Raw genomic sequence first — 19,707 nt, 5'->3', positions numbered from 1 at the left:
AAAACCTGGTAAATGACTAAACACTTCCAGAAAAGGCAAAAAATGTTTCAGAAGAAGTTAGATGTTAGGGGAGGGAGACTCAGAAGGCTCAAGTCACTAGTTAGTTTTTGAAGTTAACACTAGAATTGAAACCAACATCCTGTTCCTTGGTATGAATGTACCCTTACTTAGGGTGTATTGTATTTAGGTCTAGATTTTCCTATTTTGTTGCAGGAAGATATAGAAACTCGAGAGAAGGAAAAGGAAAACTTACATGACTAGGGTTTCTTGAACAAATCTGGAGCGATTTTGGTACTTATGTATAGTGTGGTTACCCAAAACCATTTCTATATGTGATATAACTTAACCATTAAAAAAAGGGGAAAGGAGAGAGAACTGTACAAGAAAAGAGTTTCTGCAGTTGTGACCAGGAGATTTTTCACTAAATTTGGCATCCTTCCCATTCAGAAAACAAACAAGCAAACAGGTATAATGAGTTAATGTCCTAGCCTTTTTTTCTAGAGGCCAAAGTCCAAAGTCTTGCGTTACCAATGAAAGTGAGTTGGGCCTCTTGGGAGGAAGTGAGCGAGTCTGGTTTGTTAGTTCAGAGCTCTCTTGGTATGTAAGAGATCAGAGCAAGGCCCTGTGCTGAATCAGTTTTGGTTTTAACCTGATTTTCCATTGTATCAGATAAGTGCCACTATTTCAAGTCCTGTTAGAACTTGGTTACATCCCTCTGTCATTCAGGTTTTGTTTGGATAAATGCAAACAAAAGTATTTTTGAAAAAATAAAAATAAAACCCAAAAGCCTAGCTTTCCTTTTACATTACAGCATTGAACCTTGTGGTGAAACACCTGCATTTTGCTTGGTGTCTCAGAGGCTTGTGGTCAGCACTGAGCAGGAGTCCTGTCCTATACATAAATTAAAAGTCCTGTTATGTTTATAACTGCAGTGTGAAAGAATAAAGGAGAAAATAGCATTGGAGAGAGGGGGAAAAAGCATGAAAGGTGAGCTTTGAGGAATTTAGATTAAACGGAACTGGTGAGTAGGAGTTCATGGGGGGAACTTGTAGTTGTGTTGAAGAAATTAGTAAGATGGTGGCTGTGTTAGCCATCCCAGCTTGGATGGAGAATATCAGGGAGGCTTGGGGAGGAGTAATGTAAGATAGTGGGGCCCATGACATGCATGAACTGAGCATTTAGCAGTGAATGACTTTTATATTTTAGAAACGTGCATCAATAACTGACTTGAGGAAAGAACAGGAGGTGATTCTGGGGCTGTTACTGGAGAGAAGAAGTGAAAGGATGGGAATTTGGACTCGAGGAGGGGGGATGCATTTTAGGTCAAAGAAAGGAGCAAGGTCAATAAAGAGTGTAACAAGTTTAAACAGAAGTAGCAGTCGGGTACAAGGAGCTCAATGTGGATGACCAGCATGGAGCTGCTACAGAGCTGCTTATTCCCTTAACCTGATTTTATTTGCTCAAATATGCAACTACTGACTTGAGTGCTGGCGTTAGAGCACGTCCCAGCCTCGCTCGTTCAGCTGCCTGTGTGTTTTCTGCTCTATTCGAAATAACACTCAAGAGCGCTCAGTTGTACTAATATAAATCTCTCTCTTTCAAAGGTTTCACTTGCATAAATGATGGCTAAGATGTGATAAAGCCAAGTACTCTTTTTCTTTCTAGGAGTAAATCTTTGAATGATGTCAGTGCAGAGGAGCTGCAGTCATTGCGCAAAATCCGTTACGAAGAGCTACAAAGGATAAAAGAACAGTTACAAGAACAAGATCTAAAGTGGCAAGAAGTAAGTACTCCTCTTCGCCTCTCTTCACATGTCCCGCTGAAGGGCTGGGTGCCCCCTACCTTCAGTGTCCCTAGAAAACAGGCTTTGGCATGTGGGCAGCAATTTATGGGGCTGTCTTCTAAAACGATCCATCTTGTGCAACTACTAGGGATTTGGGGGATGACTGTTTAATGCAGGACTGAAATTATTTTAAGTATCATCATAAGTATCTGATTAATGCTTCAGGATAAGACTTGGGTGTATTGTAATAAAGCCTTCAGGCTTGATTTTTGTGGACATAAAGAAAAGTTAGGGCACAGTTTCATGTGTTATCTGAAATTGTGAATACTTTTTTTGTGAAACAATTGGAATACCTGAGTATTTGACCCTTTGGGAGAAGGAAGGGAAATAATATTTCCTTGTGCAAATTCTTGAGGCTCCTGTCCCCTAATAATTCTGTCTTAAATCCAACTTCTAAAGTGATGTGGTAGTTTTGCACAGCATCATAAGGGTATCTGAAAACCTTTTCTTTCTTACTCAAATCTCTGCTTGACAATGATTACCAGTAAGAAGCTGAAATTAAGAACAGAGCACCAAGCAAGAAGTTCGTATTTGTTTATTTAATGCCATCTCAGTTCTAATATTCAGTACTTCTCTTAACTCAGCTCTGGTATTTCATGGAGAATATTGCCAGTTCACATTGTGGTTTTACAGAAATGAAGAAAAATATAGACATATATGTTTTCAATTTAGAATTTAAGGCATATTTATTCTCAAGCTAATGTATCAGTCTAACATAGTAGTTATTTGGGGAAAAAAAAAAAAAAATCCCATACTCCGAAGTCTACAACAAAGAAATACACATGGCATTTGCATTAGTTTTCAACTGTGTGTCATTGGGTGAAGTTTTCTAGAATAAAATTGAAAATGTTAAAGGGGGGGGGGGAAGGCAAAAACACGTACTTTTCCACTTGTAGTTCAGTAATGACAATTGTTAACTTTAACAGGCAGTGAGGCTGTAACCCTAACTGAAATATGAGAACCCCTTTATCATTTAGGGGGAAGGTGCATGAAAATGTGGCCACCGTGCAGACGTGCAAATAAAATCAGGGCAGTAAGTAGCATGTGCTGGTATGCCTCTGTAGATTTATGAGATCTTGAGAAAATCTGATTGTATATGTTCATGTTATTCTTATAGGATCTAGCAAAATGGAAGAATCGTAGAAAGAGCTTCACTTCCGAATTGCAAAAGAAAAAGGAAGAGAGAGAAGAAATAGAAAGGAGAGCCTCTGAGGTGTCTGAAAGGAGTACCAAGTCACTGAAAGAAATGCAGCAGGAGAGGTAATGACCCTAATGGGAGTATTGTGTTGAAGAACTTAAATCTGAGCATTTTTATTCCCTTGAATTCTTGAGCAGCTTTTACTAGCAAGTTGCAATTGATTTTGCAGAGATCTCAACAATTTCAGTTGCAAATTATAGTGTAGCAATTGAAGGGCAGAATATGGTCTACTAATGCATTGTTTTCACAGAATGTTAAACAGTTTTGCTCTATAAATGTTGTTTTACTCTGCTATCCATTAATAAATGTATTGAGAAGTCAGTATTTGTATCCACTTTAAAGAGGTTAAAACAATAGTGTTGAACCTTTTTAATTCTTGGATCAGCTTAACTATTTCTCTTTCTTCTACCACTGCATTTGTTATTCTTTTAGCCACTCTGAATAAATACAGCCAGAATTTTAATGTATATCACAGAGCTGTAAACTCTTACTTGATTTCCGCTCTATCCCCAATTGTTCCTCTGGGTATTTACAGAACAAGATTCTCTCCAAAGAGTAGAAAGTGTAGATTGAGTAGCACAGTACCATTTCTACTGGTGACAGTCTTTTTTTTTTTTATTATTTTTTTTTTTTTTTAGATGCATGTATGACTAAGATGAAGGGAATATGCACATGGCATGTATTCATAAAAGAAATTTAAATGAGTCTTAAAACAATGTTTTGACTTTCAGTATTTCTTTTCTTATTTCTGAAAAAATTAGTCTCTTGAATAAAAATGTGGATGCTGATTGTATTGAATGTCCAGTATCATCAGAATCTTCAAAAGGGTGTGGTAAACATTATCTCTGTGGTGGTTGTTCCTTTATGACAAAGGAATGAATAGCAAAAAAAACCCCAAAGCAATCTGAACTTCTGGACACCATCTTATTTTGTGATCTAAAGTTCAGTATAGCACTTTCATAGAGCAGAGACATCAGCAGAGGTATATGGTTCAGGCAGTGTTATGGGACTACTTTCTTCCCATTCTTTCCTCAATAAAATCTGAATTTCTGTGGATATGTAACTTGAATAGCTATGTCATTTTCTTGGCAGAGAGATTTCTGTCACGGTGGCAACCTGATAATGTGACAGTAGTATGCCTGAGTGTTATGGGAGTGTTGAAATGGGGAGGAGGGGGAAGAAGGTAGATTTAAAAATATATTAAAATACTAATATTTTTAAATTATTCCATTCATTTTCATTTAATGGAGATGTGTTTCTTGAGTAGTCAAAAGACTCAGGGCCCACCTGTTTGTCAGGTCACTTTGGTATTTTAACACGCTCTGTCCCCATAGGGAGGACAGAGATCAAGACTCCTACGGGCAGCGAAAACATGATCGCAGATGGACGTATTCGCTGAACGACGATGTGTTTAGTGAAGAAAAAGCACCTTCCACACGGTCAGCAGCAAAAGATTACCTTTTGGAAGATGTCTCCTACAGCACGAAGGACAGCAAAAGTGGGTATGCCGCACAACCGCGCAAGGAGAACCTGCCGGAGAGCTCGGCCGCTCATGAAGCTCCCGCTCCGCCAAAGAGCCTGGCAGAGGAGCAGAGCTCGGCTCTTTTGTCTACCCGCTACTCCGTGAATGCTCAAACTGGGTCAGCTCAGGTTTCAGCTTCTCTCCCGAGAAGTTACCAGAAAACCGATACCTCTAGGTTAACATCTGTGGTTACACCAAGACCTTTTGGTGTCCACTCAAGAGGAATCTCGTCGCTTCCACGGTCATTCACGGTAAAATTCCGCTTCATTCCCAAAGTTTGTAAATGTTGGTGTCTTGGATAGCTGGGGGGACAGTAGAGTTTTAACATCTGTTGTTTTTTAAAAAAATAATCTGCTGTTTGATGAATGCTGTGTTAATAGAGTAGGCAATTCTGTCGTGGCTTTAGATGTTTACTCGTGTTTCTGTACTTAAAGGCACTTCTAGAAGTAAGGCTGATAAATATATTTGGTGGAATAATCTTTTTATTACTTGTAGTAAGTCTCCTTAGTGTTCCTTATCAAAAAACCTGCCTTCCTCAGATGTAATTGTCTGAACCTAATTTAATGTAATTAAGTGTTAGACAAATTTTTCAGGTGATACAAGTTTCCTCTGCTCTGCAGACTTTGGTGAAATTGAAATTTTATGCTAGCCTAAACTTTGCCTGCTCAGTAAATCACTGAAACACAGAAATTGATTTTTATACCCACCCCACCCCGATTACTATGTCAATTTTCATAGCTTTCTCCTAAATGCTTATTTGTCTCAATTTAAAAAATGGTGAGAATGCAGATCATTCTAAGCAGATGATTTTAACAAGTTTGTCATAAAAAGTCTGGACTATTTATTCTGGAAACACTTCAAGAGAAAAAAAAAATACATTGCTCTTTAAAGTGGGTAATTAGTAATGGATACAATAACCAGAATTTGCATGAAAGGAAGAGGGGATTTTGTTAAATATTTGTTAAATATTTTAAATATTTGTTAAATATTGCTGAAAGATTAGGGATTTTTTTTTTTTTTAAAGCACATACTTACCAAACTGTCATTTTTGTCCTAGATGGATGATACCCAGAAATACAATGGAGAAGTAGAGAAAGCTAAAACAACTCAAACTTTGTTCACTAGCATTTCGTTTTCACAACCAGACTCTGCACACCCTCTCTCCGCTAGCGCGTTCAGAAGCAGAGGTGAGGAGGAGGAGGAGGAAAAAGAAGGTGTTCAGTCAACACCTTCTCCTAGTTTGGCATTACCTGTAAAATCTCAAGACCAAGATGCTGGAAGCAGTATTCTTAAACCAGAGTATTGCTCTCCTCCTGATTCTCTTTCACTTGCATCTTCTGCAGAAAATGTGAGTCTGCCAGAGCCTGAGGATTCAAAACCCCTGGTAAGTGTGGAAATAATGTGATTATTTAGTGTAACTGAATGCTACAGCAGAGTAAAAGAAAAAATAAAAATACATCTAATGCAAGTATTTTTTGGTAGTAAGACAACAGCTCAGAGAACTACTATTTCCTTTGCTGTAATTCAGGGGAAAGAGAATATTTGGAAAGAAAATAATTGTTTCTTTTGCTGCATTTTTCCCCATCCTTTATATGTTCTGGGCTTAATTTTATTTCTCATTCTAATTTAAAACAGTTATTCTAAATATTGTTTGAAGCTTGCAAAGTTTTTGTTATTCTCCAAATTAGCACATTGAGCGCACAATCAGGTATGTCAGTCAGATGAATGGTCTGAGCTGCTGTAGCATTCATTTGCACTTTTAAACTGGTGGTGGAAAATAAAGATCAGCTTTTCAAAGACCAGCCTTAAACATTAGTATCATACTATCCTTTTTTGTGGCTTGAGCCCCCTCTTTTTTTTTTTAAGTAGTTATTTACTTGAAATTAATCTAATTAATGTTCACATTAATGAATTTTAAAGAAAATCACCATCTCTGTGTATGTGGTTGTCTAAGAGTTGGGTCTTTCAGTGTTTTTTTTGGAATATGTATCTTCAAGTGCTGTTTTCTCCAATTAATCACACGTTTCACATGTAAAAAATGACCAGCAATAGCTTTAATTGTCACTACCTTTCTGTAATATCTAATGATGTGGTTCATACCCCTTGACAGATTAGAGATTAACTCTTTGCATTCCTGATGCTGCTGTAAAAGTTAATTGTTCCAGTTGCTTGGGTGAGGATCATAAGACCTTGGATGCTGATTTATGAAATTGCTTCCCACACCAGCTTTTTATAAATGCAGTCACTTTGAACCATTCTTCTTCCTAATCACTTATGGAAAAGGAATGCATTTTAGTTTAATATTCCTGATACCCCATGGTGATTGCAATGAAATTGCCATAATTTTTTGAAACTGTGATTGTTGTAGAACAGATCATGATAATTTTTTTTTTTCTGTGTTGTAGCAAAAACAGGCAGAGGAACTGCTGTTCTAATCAGTGAAAACAGATTAGATATGGGTTCTTTGTATCACTTTAAGCAAGCCAAATGAGAACGAAATGTACTAGGTCCATATTTTTTTTTTTCCCTGTCATTAGTCACAAGATTATAAATGGTACTTCCTGCAAATGAGTAATGTGGTTTTTAAAAATAAAAAATAAAAAAAAAAATTTAAAAAGCTTGTGTTGTACCTCAAACAAGCTACAACATAAAGAATGCAAGTTCTATTTGGCATGTTTGTAAATCATTGCCAGAGTTGAGAGATTGATATAGTTCACTAGTCATCAGGGCAATAACACCAGGTTTGTGGAGTAGTAAGTGGTTTGGAGATGACCTGTCCAAATGATGAAGTACAGTGTACAAAGTCGCATTACTCCTCTGACAAGAGGTAGGTTTGAAGAAGAGCCGGGCTGGGATGGTGGAAATAAAAATAACAGCAGTAATTTCCAGGAACACACTCAAATTCAAAAGCTTTATATGTGCTGTGGCCCAGTGTGCTAACCTGTCTTATTAGTAGATTACTCTTAGCATTACTCACATAAGGACTTGGGTTGCATGGGAGCTTTTGCAAGCTAGTAGCCATGTTTTGAAGAAAGGACTTAATTTCTACCCTGGGCTGTAACAAGGAGTGTTTTGCCAGGAACATTCCTGTAACAGGAGGTGAAGTGTCAGGATGTTGCCTTGCCAATGTTGTTGTCTTTTGCACCCAGTGCTCGGGTCCTGCTGAAGCCTCCTCTGGCTGTGTCCTGCCCAGAGACTCTGGCTAACTACAGCTGCTTGTGCCGTGCTCCCTGCAGCTGCCTGTTGCATCCTACCGACCAACATAGGAGCTTTGGGGAATTGGCTTAGATACCTAGACTTCTAAATATTTTAAGTTAGGAAAAATGAATCCCCCCCTTCAGGAAAGCTGGTTCGCTAGGCAACTAAAATGTAGGTGTACATTTAGTACACCAAATTTAGTACATATGTGGGCGTTTCCTTCATGCACGCGTTGCTGGAATATATCTATTTTAAGTGTTTGACAGAAAAAGTCTAAAATATTTTCTTTCCTTTTAGAACAATGTCAGTTCCATATTAACAAAGTGAATAGCGTGCATTTGGACATTTTAATTGTTTTTTAATGAGTTCACGTTAAAATGTTAATGTATGCAACACACGTTAATGATATATTGTGGGATTGAAAGTACGTGTTGCAAAATGTTTTCCCAATCAAATATTTCTGTAGTTTACAATGGTAATGTTCGGTTTTCATTTGGATTTTGAAAGCATCTTGAAAGTCCCCTAGAATGGAAGATCTGGATTCTAGCTAATTCTGGAATTAGTTTTATTATCTAAGGCCTCCATTACAAAATCTATAGCAAGCTAGTAGTATTTCACAGAAAATTAAAAAGGTGATTGTTCACCCAAGTAAACCTAGTTGCAGCATTTTGCTTAAAGGAAACTGATGATGCCTGCTGTAGGATGTGTGAGAAAAAAATATGATGATTTACTGTTATCTAGCTTTTTCACATCTCTATTTGACTGATGCTCTCTTGGGAGACAGTGCGTTCCACAAATTCACAAGACTATGCATGAAGACCCATTTAGGGTTTTAGTTTCCTTAAATTTCTTACATTTTGTAGCATTGTGTTAGGAAACATTTAAAATAAGAGAGGTGCACAGCTAAATATATATGTAGAGAAAATACAAATGTGAACTGAAAAATGTACCTGTTTGAATAAAAACAAATTAGTTACTTAACTGCCTTCATTGCTGTTTCCTTTGTCTATAGTGCTAATAATAGATGATTAAAGTGCACATTGTGAGCAGTCTCACTTATTTAGAGGATAAACTTTCCCTCATTTCGATTCCTGTGATACCAGATACTGTAGTGTCATGTTTTATTTTTCAGGAACAGTACAGTGATATGAGAATCAGTATAAACCAGAGACCTGGCCACAGTCGCAGCTTTGGGTTTAGAACAAATTGGAGTTCTTCAGGGGCGTTTGTACAGACAGTTGAAGAAGGTAAATGTGTACTAACTGTACAAATTTTTGTTCTTGTGTTTAGTTTACAGAGACTTCTAATTAAGGCATTTGCTGTTAAGAATGTTGCAAATATTTAAAAAACTTGGGTGGAGAATTGAAAAATCAATATTTAGTTTTCTAATGTATTTCTGTGAAACCTCATCTCTTGAAACAAGTTGAATTCAGAAATACTAAAACCGCATTTTCCTGATCAAGGACATTACTATAACTACTGAAAAGGCATAAACGTGATCACTCAAAACATTCATCAAGCCCCTTACAGAACAGTAGTAAGGGGCACATACAGACTTTTAATACCGAGATTGTTCCTTTCAGCTAAGTTTAAAAGATTTCACTTTGTATGGTTTGTAAACATATGCAGAGGAAACTTAGGAGTTAATATTTTTATTTTAATTTCACCTTTCTTAGCTACGTTGAATTTTGGAGACAATTAATATTTTTCAGCAGTTGCAACTTCTAAATTGATTTCCAGTGCAGGGTTTTTTTCAGATGTGTTTAATACTGCGGAAAAGCAAAGATTTTTGTCTTGAAATGAAACTTGCATAAAGTTTATTTCTAAGCTTTAGTAGTCTTCTGCAGAGAACAAGCTTAGTTTTCTTAATTAAAAAAACAACAAAACAACAAAACCCTAAGCAAATCACATGTAAGGCTTGTTTTCTGAACAGTCATCTTTCCCATTGCCGGTAATACTTGAAGACTACTTAATTGTGCCCTTTCTTCCAGCTAACACAAGATCATCCTGAGAAAGGAGAAATAACTGGAAACTTCTCATTTAGTTTACCCTTCATTATGCTTTCCAGCAAGGAAAAAAAATACCATTTAACAGTACTTGCTGAGCAGCCTTGATTTTTTTTTTTTCTTTTCCTTTTCTTTTCCTTTTCATTTCATAGTCAATTTTTAGTCCTCTCTTCACTATAGCTGGATACATACAATCATAGAATCATTTAGGTTGGAAAAGACCTTTAAGATCATCGAGTCCAACCATCATCCATGCCCACTAAACCATGTTACGGAGTACCCCGTCTACGCACTTTTTGAATACCTCCAGGGATGGTGACTCAACCGCTTCCCTGGGCAGCCTGTTCCAATGTTTGACAACCCTCTCAGTAAAGAAATTTTTCCTAATATCTAACCTAAATCTCCCTTGCCTCAACTTGAGGCCATTTCCTCTTGTCCTATCTCCAGCCACCTGACAGAAGAGACCAACACCCACCTCACTACAACCCCCTTTCAGGTAGCTGTAGAGAGCGATAAGGTCTCCCCTCAGCCTCCTTTTCTCCAGGCTAAACAACCCCAGTTCCTCAGCTGCTCCTCGTAAGACTTGTGCTCCAGGCCCCTCACCAACTTGGTTGCCCTTCTCTGGACACGCTCCAGCACCTCCATGTCTTTCCTGTAGTGAGGGGCCCAAAACTGAACACAGTAAATTAGATTGTAACCATTAATAATCACTTTGTGTGAAGAATAACTTTCCATTTACTTTCCCTGCTGCTAGGTTTCTGGTTTAATTTTGTTATTTGGAGAGGCAGAGGACTGTCTCTTTGCACTGCCAGCTGTGAATGAGAAACCTGAGGGTAGTGAATGTTCCTGCTGGTCATTCGCAAAGGTCCAAGTAAGCTCTATCCCCAACTCTGTAGGCTAGGAAAAGATGAAGGCCTTGTGGCTGTTATCTTGGTTACACTTTATTAGCATTCTCGCAAGGAGGGGTGCAAAGTATAAAGATTGAATGGAGCATGGGCTGCATCTTGGTATTCTTGTTTATAGCATGTATTTAACATCTTTTTTCAACAACTGACTCGTGTTGTATCCTTGTTCAATAGCTGTAGCTTCCTTTAAAGGAACAAAGGATGAAAGAGGTAGACAGCCCATTGAAAGAGTAAAGTGTGCTTTCATTTGGGCACTTGCAAATGTCATGTTTCCTTTTTTTAAGGATAAGTCATAGGATACTTCAGGTTGAAGGGACCTTGGAAGACCACCTAGAGCAAACCCCTGCTCAAAAAAGTGTCAAGACTTAATTCAGAGTAGGTTGCCAGAGTAGGTGGGTCTGAAACCCTCCAAGGATGGAGGCTGCACAGTCTCTTTAGGCAGTGTGCTCCGATGGATAATTACCCTCACAGAGAAAATTTTTCCCATATATCCAGTCAGACCATCCTTTGTCTCAGTTCATAACCACTGTGCTGTGTTCTCCTGCCATGGATTTCAATGAAGAGCAGGCTTTCCCTTGTTACTGACCTCCGTGTAGGTACTAGAGTTGGGAGAACTGCTGTTAGGTCCCCCCGCAGCCTCTCTTCTCCAGGTTGAACAAGCCTTGTTCCTCACAGGGCAAGTGTTCCAGCCCCAACAATCCCAGTGGCCTCCTGTGAACTTGCCCCAGTTTATTGATGTCTGTCTTACAGCGGGACACCGGAGCTGGATGCAGTATTGTCAATATGGCATAACAAGTGCTGAGTGAATGGGATAGTCACTTCCCTTGATCTGCTGGTCATGCAGGCATTCATATGGCCCTGGGTATTGATAGCCCCGCAACTGCCAGGGGCTGCTGCTGCCTCACATTCAGCTGAGAGTCCACCAGGGTCCCTCCAGCCCTGCTCTCCAGCCCATCAGCCCCCAGCCTGTGGCATCACTGGGGTTAGTCCATCCCAGGAGCAGAGCTCTGTATTTGCCTGTGTTGAATGTCAGGTTCCTGCTCTGAACGGCAGCCCTGCCCTCCAGCGTATCAGCCACCTGCTCCCTTTTTGTGTGGTTTGCAAACTTGATGAGGGTGTGTTTCACCTCCTCCCCTTCCTGGTTGTTAGTGAACATGTTAGAGAGGACAGGTTCCACGGTACACCTCTGGGGAGCTCCACCTGTAACCCACCTCCAGGCTGAGCATGAACCATTAACCACCACCCATTGAGCCTGACAGCCCAGCCAGTTTTTCACCCATCTGGTCATTCTGCCCTGTAGACAATACTATCCCAACTTTGATACCAGGATACTGTAGAAGATCATGTCAAAAGCCTTATTAAAGACAAGGTGGATGGTATCCACCACTCTCCCTTCATCCACAGATTTAGTAATGTCATCACTGAAGACAACCAGGTTGATCAGGTGTGATTTAGGCTTGACAAATCCTTACCAACTGTTCCCAGTCACCTTTTTCTCTTCCGTGAGGCCAGAAGTAGCTTCCAGGAAGACTTTCTCTGACTATCTTGACATACTTGTCATTCTAACGAGCGATATGATTTTCTTCAGGTGATAACTTGCATTTCTCTTTTTACTACTTACAAGTGAGTCTGTATCCTGCATATGCTTTTCCTTCAAAAAAATAAATAAAACTACTTGGGAAGCAAAATTAACTTCTTATAAGTGTTCTCAGAGAGCTTAATTAGAGTTAAGCTCGTAACACAGGTTTCAGTGAGGCCCATTTACTACATAAAAAAGAAGATAATGCTCATTTTTTACTGGAATTTTCAACCTTTACACTAAAAATTAGGTAAACAGAGAAAGCCTTGAAGTTGTTAGTCTAGACATTGTTCTGCCAGCTTCCCCACTGCTGTATAATCTTTATTGTTTCAGTCCTTTCCCTTTCACCCACCCTACTTGCAATCATTTTTTTGAGATGGTGTTGATGTAGGAGTGCACAGGTCTGTGGTCAAATGCTTGCAGGCATGTAGGACAAAGTAAATTTGACCCAATTCCTTCAAGGTTTAGTTTTTTTGTGTGACTGAGCTAGTATTTATCTGTTGTAATAACAACAGATGGGGATAGGTTAGAGATAACTAAATACGTATGGAAAATGAGTGAGTATTTGGTTGGGTTTGTTTTCATTGGGAGCTAGTAAAAAAGAAAAATCTTTTACCTTCGGGGAAACTTAACAAAAACCAGAAATAAATGTTTTTATATAATGTAAAATAAATCCTCTACAGTGCTATAAAGAAATTATCAGTAAACCCTATAGTCTTGGAGGAGCTGGACAGAGAAAAACAACTGATACCATACAACTTTTGGCACCTGAATTGCCAGCTAATCTCTGTAGGCTTCTCTGGAGGTGAGTGAGAGTAGAAGCCTAATATAGGAGCTCCGCTTTGCACTCCTGAGAAGCCCTTCCATTCGCAGACTGCAAAGGCAGTAGAGGAAGAGCAGCTGGCAAAGTTACGTGCCAAAAATTGAGCAGTGTAAGTTGTCCTGGCTCTGGTAGGTCTCTGCATGCAATCCAGAGACTGCTCCTGTTCATCCAAATCTGTATGGTTGGGGTATAGTCTGGATGTGTTTTTCTGGTGATTTTATAGGAGGAACCTTGCAATCTTAAATTCCCTTCCTTTCCTAAAACCTGAGTTGGTAACCCACTTTTCCTTTCATATGCTTAGCATAACTGAGCCGAGGTATACTGTTCTCACCTCTGAGCTGGGTCTCATCCCAGTCAAATTATCTGAGTAAAATGAACACCACCTTTTTTGGTTTCTAGGGCTTGTTCTGTCACAACAGAAAACAGGGAAATTATCACTTCTGATGACTCTCCTTGAGCCTAAAGCATTCCTTATACCATGAGCATAAAACTTCTGTCTACGTGTGGTCAAACTATATGGTACTAAAGATCTTAAATTTTGAAATCAGACACAATTCCAAATGTTGTGTGATGTTGTTGAAAATAGTAACGTCAGCGGTAGTATCTTCAATAGTATCCTTAACAGTACCTTCAGTTAATAGATTTGAAAATCTCTTAATTTTTTACATCTTCTTGGCTCTACGGAGATGCACTCTTTTCCAGTTTAACTGTTGCCTGTGTTTTCTTCCTCCAATTGAAAACCCTACATTTTCTTCTATAATATCATTTAAAAGTAATTGGTGTGTTTTGAAAATTTTACTGATAGCTGCTAATGGAGTTTTTAGTCCATACTTTAAGAAGAATGCAGAAAAACAGAACATGGAACTATGCTCTTCCAGCATAGTAGTTAGCGTTGGATTTTTTTTGTAAACAATGATGGATCACTGGTTGGTGCATTATTAGGAAGCATAGCATTTCTTCATTTCTTAACTTCCTCGGGTGCCAGGAATATTAAAAGCTATCTGAATCCTTAGTGGATGGTCCAGACTTCTAGCAGCACTTCACTAGTGAGTCAGTGGAAGGTCAGGACAAAGCATACAAAGGTCTAAATTCTTCTGCCATGCTTGTCTGCATTTGTTTCTGATACTGTAATATGGCATTGTTCTTGGTATATTTTAAACAAGATGTGTGGATTTCACTACTTTGGAAAACGCTCCCGTTGTGTAATTCAAATTTGGTTTATTTTATTAACATGGGGGTTTATTGTGCAGTCTTTAACTACATTTTCACTTAGCTTTCCCATTTTCTATTCTGCTAAGGGAGTAATTGTTAATGGAAGAACCATTAAAATGTAATTCATAAAATCTTACTTAGGGAAGTCTGAGTTTCTCAGCTCATCCATTTTCTGAATTAAATAGAAAAAAAGTTTATTAACTGGTCCCATATGTTCTCAGTCCTTAGGCTAGTGCGATCACCTGCCAATGTTTAGTAGTAGACGAAAAAGAGTATAAAGTGCAGCCTGTCTTGCAAAGTATCAGTAGAATTCAAAGTCCAAGCTGCAATAAAATTTGCTCCTAACTGACAAAAATAAGTAGAATCCAGAGAATTCTAACGGGGCAGCACCCAGCAATATCTTGAGTCCAATTACCAGTCAATTCAGAGATAACAAACTATTCTAGCAAAGCAATAAAGCAGCATGTTCTTGTCAGTAGAGCCTGGAAAATGTAAATAAGAATATGAGAAGGCCAGCTGCTATTAGAATTAACAAAGCGGAGGCTGTTTTTTGGGCAAATAAAAGGATTACCCAAACATTGGCTGAATTTCAGCTAATTGTTGGCTACAGACACTGTGGTGTGCGCACGTTCTCTCTCACTATCCGAGATGATAAAGGTGAGTTAGTGGAGGCAGGAGTGGGCCCAGAGGCTGTTTATTAAATGGGCTAGCCAGAATGTGAATGCTTGCAAGTCCAAAAGACTGATGCCCTTTGTCATTTTCCTAAGTTTCAAATTGAAACACTACTTTGATAATGAGTTTACTGAACTTCTATTCACAGTGCAGTAGATTTTTCAAAGACTTTCTGAATATCCACCAAAAAAAAATTCATTCAGTCACAACTGTGGTAAAAAGTAATTGTGAATAGAGATATAATTTTATTTTTCCTCTGCTTTCTGCAGGTAGCCCTGCAGCACTTTGTCAGCTGCATGTAGATGATGAGATCATTGCTATCAATGGCACAAAGGTTTCATGTATGGACTATAGTCAGTGGGAAGAAGCCATCAACAGAGCACTAGAAACTGGAAACCTGGTCATGGATGTCAGACGATATGGAAAGAATGGTGAGTTGTTTCGTCGGGCAGATACAGTATGCTCTGTAAGGCAAATAAGCTTTGTCTCTGCTGTACCTGACAGCTGAGAGTCCTTATTACCCTTACAGTAGTAGTGTGTATCTAAGCTGAAGTAGTTTACTAGCATGTCTGTTGCATTTTAACACAACTTGGCTATTTTCTAACTACTCGTGCACTAGAAATGTCTTGACAAGCAAGTCTACAAAGCATTGAACTACTGACCTCTCTTGTGCTCTGGCCTGTTTCTGAGAGGATACACAGGTAAAAAAGTGTGTAACCACCACACAAGGGAATATAATGTTTTCTTTCCTGCCATGCCACAAAAACAAAGAGGGGCTAGTGTCTAGAGGAAAGTAATTTTTAGAGCCTCTCTCCTTCAGTCAGCAGCTCCTTTTTTCGTTAGGGAAGGAGGTTCTTGTGTTCCTTTTTCCAGGGAGTGTTTTGGGTGGTGTATGAACTTGTGAGTGTGTAGCACCTCTGTGCTATGATTTTGACCATTGACTCAAATATTATGGTGCTGTAATCTCTCCAGAATGGCACTACCTGTTCTGGCTAGTGAGGGTTTCCATCCTGGCTGAAGGCTTTGTAGTATCTCTAGAGTTGCCGTGGGTTTGGTCAGGATACCCTTTCGAAGTCCCGAAAGAATTTTCCAGAGTTGGAACTGTGACTAATGACTTCTTTCACATTATAAAGACAAAACATTCTTTTAGTGGGAAGCTAGGTAGAATAAGTTGCCGGCAAGTGGGGGAAAAATAGTGGGGCGGGTAAGAGGCAGGAAACAAATCACAACTTATACAGGGCCTAACACAAATAAAGAGTAAAATTAGTGGAGAGCTCATTGAATAAATTTTAGGGAGTTGGTGGGAGAAATGATGGAGTCTGAGAGAAGACTGATTTGTCTTCACCTCATCAGTTTTGCTAGTTTAGTTTAGACTGCCTTTTTTTTGCCCTCTGTGTGTTTCCTGAGGAGCACAGTGAAAATGACACTTCCCTGGACAGTGTATGAGTCAAACTGTACCTTTTGTGAGTAAAGCTGGAAGAATTTCCTCAATCCTTACTAATGCTAATGAAATAGTTTCCAATGAATACTAATTGCTCTGTAATGTTGAGCTTCTATAGTCCATGTTAGCAAAACTTCTAGTAAACTTTTACCTGGCTTATGACTAACACTTGCATTTGTGGGGAAGGCGGTCTGCTCATAAAAGCCCTTTTTCCTGTCTTCACAAATTCCACCTGATTTGTGTCTCTCCCTCTTCTGTTATGTGGTTTTTTTGTGTTGTTTTAATGTGTTTTCACTAACTCTTGTTCTGTTCTTTGACATTACTGTCTACATTAATTTCTTGATCCTCCACACACCAAAAAGATTGGGGCAAAGACCAGCCTTCCCTGCCACATGTAAGGCATAAAATCCTCAATCTCACCAGTATGGCTACCAACATTATAGGTGCATCTGAAAATAAATGGATTGATGCAACTTCTGGAGAACACGTTTCAAATGTTTCCACCATATCAACAGAAAGAGATTTCTCCAGCAGCCTTCGAAGTTCTGTAAGTATGTTTTTGAAGGGTCATGGGATTTGGAGGGAGGAAGAAAGTAAAAATGTAATGCCCTGGTAGGGGGCGGATGGAGAAAAGACCCTGGAAATCTTATTTTTACTTGTTTTGCTTAAGGAATATGTAGGATACTGCAAATACAGAGATGTAGCTGTGTACATATTAAGGTAAATAAGATGTTTTAAAGACTAGCTACTCTCTATTCGTGAGTGGACGCTGCTAAGTGATAAGTATTAAAACATGCGCAGACTATGTTTTAACTAAACTGTATAGAGTGTTTATTCTGTAGAAAAGACTTTTACCTCCCGTATTAGTGTAAATGACAGTTGCAGCCCCAAAGGACAAGTGTATGTGCGCTTTCAAAAACACCCTGCCTGCCAAGGAGCTGAAATAGGAAGATCTCAGCTTCTGGCGTTTTCTTGCAAACTAATGGTTTTTATTTCCGCCACCAATTCACAGCTGGTTATTGATCCCCTCAAATGCCTGCAGTCAGGAAGTTTCAGATAGTTTTGTATCTTTCTGTGGAAAGTGTTCTGAAGTGTTTCATGATACACAGTTCCTGTCAGGGGGGACGAGTAATGAATGTAAGCCCTGTATTTTTTTTTCAGGATACAGAAACAAAACTGATAAATGGAATGCAAGGAGATCTTAGCTCTAACGAACAAAGAGGTAAACCACTGTTGCTTTTCATCTGCTAATTGTGTGGGTTTGGAACAAGCACAGACACTAAACCTGTAATCATTGCAAGCTTTATACAGTGGGCGAAGCAAGACCTTAATGAACTGAAAGCTAGATAGGTATCACAGCAATCTAGTTGCATCCAAACTGGGTGTAGTTTGCTTCCACCATGTGCTAGGCAGTTGGAGAACTGACAACAAAGCAGTAACAAACCCCCCCATCTCTGCATTAGTGGTTGTAAATTTACTGTGTCGTAGGGGGTGAAAGAGAAGGAGAAGGCACGCAATTTATTGTAATTGCAACTGCACTGTGTGGAGACTGAGTCAGTATGAGTATCAATTTATTTCAGTGTCCAGGAAGAGTGTAAAGAGTATTCAACTTTTTTTTTCTTTTCTTTTCTTTTTTTTTTTTTTTTTTTTTTCCTTTTTCAGTTCTGAGGCTTTGGGGGTAGTGGTTGGTTTACTATTACTATTTTACTTTTATTCCTGGAGAATGATATTGATGGTATGAATAATAATTACTTATGATGCTGTAAACAGTTATAGCCTTACTTGATGACAGTGAGAGAAACCAGGTACGTATACTTCCTAATGGAACAATAATCCTTAAATGGGAACTTCGGATTTCATTTTATCCTGAATGCATGTGGCAATTTTATAAGAGTTCCCCCAAGAGATCAGTTGCCCTCTGGAGATGCCTTTCTGATGGCCTTAAATGGTGATTAGGCTCCTAAATCCAATTTGGCATCTCAGTTGAAGAGGCTTAAATTAGACAGGGAGAGTCTGAGTCCAAGTTTGACACTTGTCTGTTGTTATGGTTGGACATTGTTAGTGATAAAATGAAATACTAATCAGTATATGACGTAACCTACTAAAAACTGTATTTGTTATGAAAGTTAAGACTTCCTTTGTGTTTCAGGGGCTTTTTATTTTTCTGAAGTGATGTTGCTGTAGATTGGAGGTCTAACAAAAGTTTCTTATCCAGTGGTGATAGTCATTTAAAAAAAAATAATAAGAAAGACAGCACCTCATTGACTTGTTTGTATTCTTTGTATTTTTCAAATAGCATCTGAACCTATTTCTTTGAAAAACTTAAAAAGACGGTCACAATTTTTTGAACAAGGTAAACCAAAGAGCTAACGTTTCATGTACTTCCATGAAATTGTTCCTGCTGTACACTCTTCGTAACAAGTCTGGTGCTGGGTACTATACCTCTTCAGCATTGTTTGTTGCAGTTACAATGAAGCAACATAATTAATTTCCCTTCTTTCCCCAGGGTCATCAGGTTATTCTTACAATTCATGGGTCTACCTTTGTGGTAATGGGTCTTTGTGTGTTCTCTTATCTCTATAGCTGTTTAAATCTATTCTATGTTGTTCATACTTTTTTTCACTGGGTATAAGCAAGAAGGGTAGCACACTCTGTTCAGGTTTGCTACTACCTACAAAACAAGAATAACGTTGAATATTCCAGCAGAGGCTTAGCACGGTTCTCAAAGAGCTGTTGATAAAATACTTAACTCTGGATTTGAGTTTATCTTGAGTTGCAGCTCTGTGCTTTCATCTAAATTGGTGGAAAAAGGTAGCTGCTGGCTTTCCACTATGTCATGATGTCACAAGATCCCAAGAAGACCAATATAAATTTTGAATTGAATATGCTAGCTTTTAAAGGCAAAAAATGAGGCACTCGATTTTGGTTTTGTAGGTTGCTTTTTGGTGGTTTGCATGTCACAACTCACATACTTCCACTAATGTTGTATGTCTAATGCTGTCTTCAGACTATGTATGCCTTGCTGTTTTGCTGTAGCCTGAAAGAGTGAAATTCTGGCCCACTGGAAGTTCAGTGTGAATTTTGCCAGTGATTTTAGAGGGGGCCAGGACTTTGCCTTCAGTGGTGATGACTTCTGTTTTTTCCAGAAGTGATATGTGAAGTGCCACAGCATAGATCTGTGTTTGTGGTTCTGTTTGCTTTTAAATACTTCTGCTGCACTGTATCTGCAATATGGTGGTATTTTGTTGTTGGTTGTTTTGTTGGTTTTGGGGGGTTTCTTTTAAAGACTGCCTGTGAAGTTTGGTTTT

The 19,707-nt window shown here is 38.8% G+C and overlaps 1 protein-coding gene across 7 annotated transcripts in view; it reads left to right on the top strand.

Moving 5' to 3' along the window:
- Nucleotides 1-19,707, top strand: part of LMO7 (LIM domain 7) — a 135,638-nt gene that overhangs the window by 96,050 nt on the left and 19,881 nt on the right. For 5 of the 7 annotated variants that reach the window (XM_052785956.1, XM_052785955.1, XM_052785952.1 and 2 more), the window contains 9 exons: nt 1,666-1,783; nt 2,961-3,103; nt 4,376-4,814; nt 5,621-5,947; nt 8,894-9,008; nt 15,228-15,389; nt 16,762-16,946; nt 17,561-17,621; nt 18,696-18,752. In XM_052785956.1, coding sequence (XP_052641916.1) covers nt 1,666-1,783; nt 2,961-3,103; nt 4,376-4,814; nt 5,621-5,947; nt 8,894-9,008; nt 15,228-15,389; nt 16,762-16,946; nt 17,561-17,621; nt 18,696-18,752 — 1,607 coding nt within the window. The remainder of the gene's footprint in view (nt 1-1,665; nt 1,784-2,960; nt 3,104-4,375; nt 4,815-5,620; nt 5,948-8,893; nt 9,009-15,227; nt 15,390-16,761; nt 16,947-17,560; nt 17,622-18,695; nt 18,753-19,707) is intronic. The other 2 variants (XM_052785951.1, XM_052785957.1) reach the window with 2 other exon arrangements.

Source organism: Harpia harpyja, chromosome 4 (assembly GCF_026419915.1).
Source record: "Harpia harpyja isolate bHarHar1 chromosome 4, bHarHar1 primary haplotype, whole genome shotgun sequence".
NCBI lineage: Eukaryota > Metazoa > Chordata > Aves > Accipitriformes > Accipitridae > Harpia > Harpia harpyja.
The sequence above is the reverse complement of the archived record's forward strand: the minus strand, read 5'-3'. Positions and strand labels throughout refer to the sequence as shown.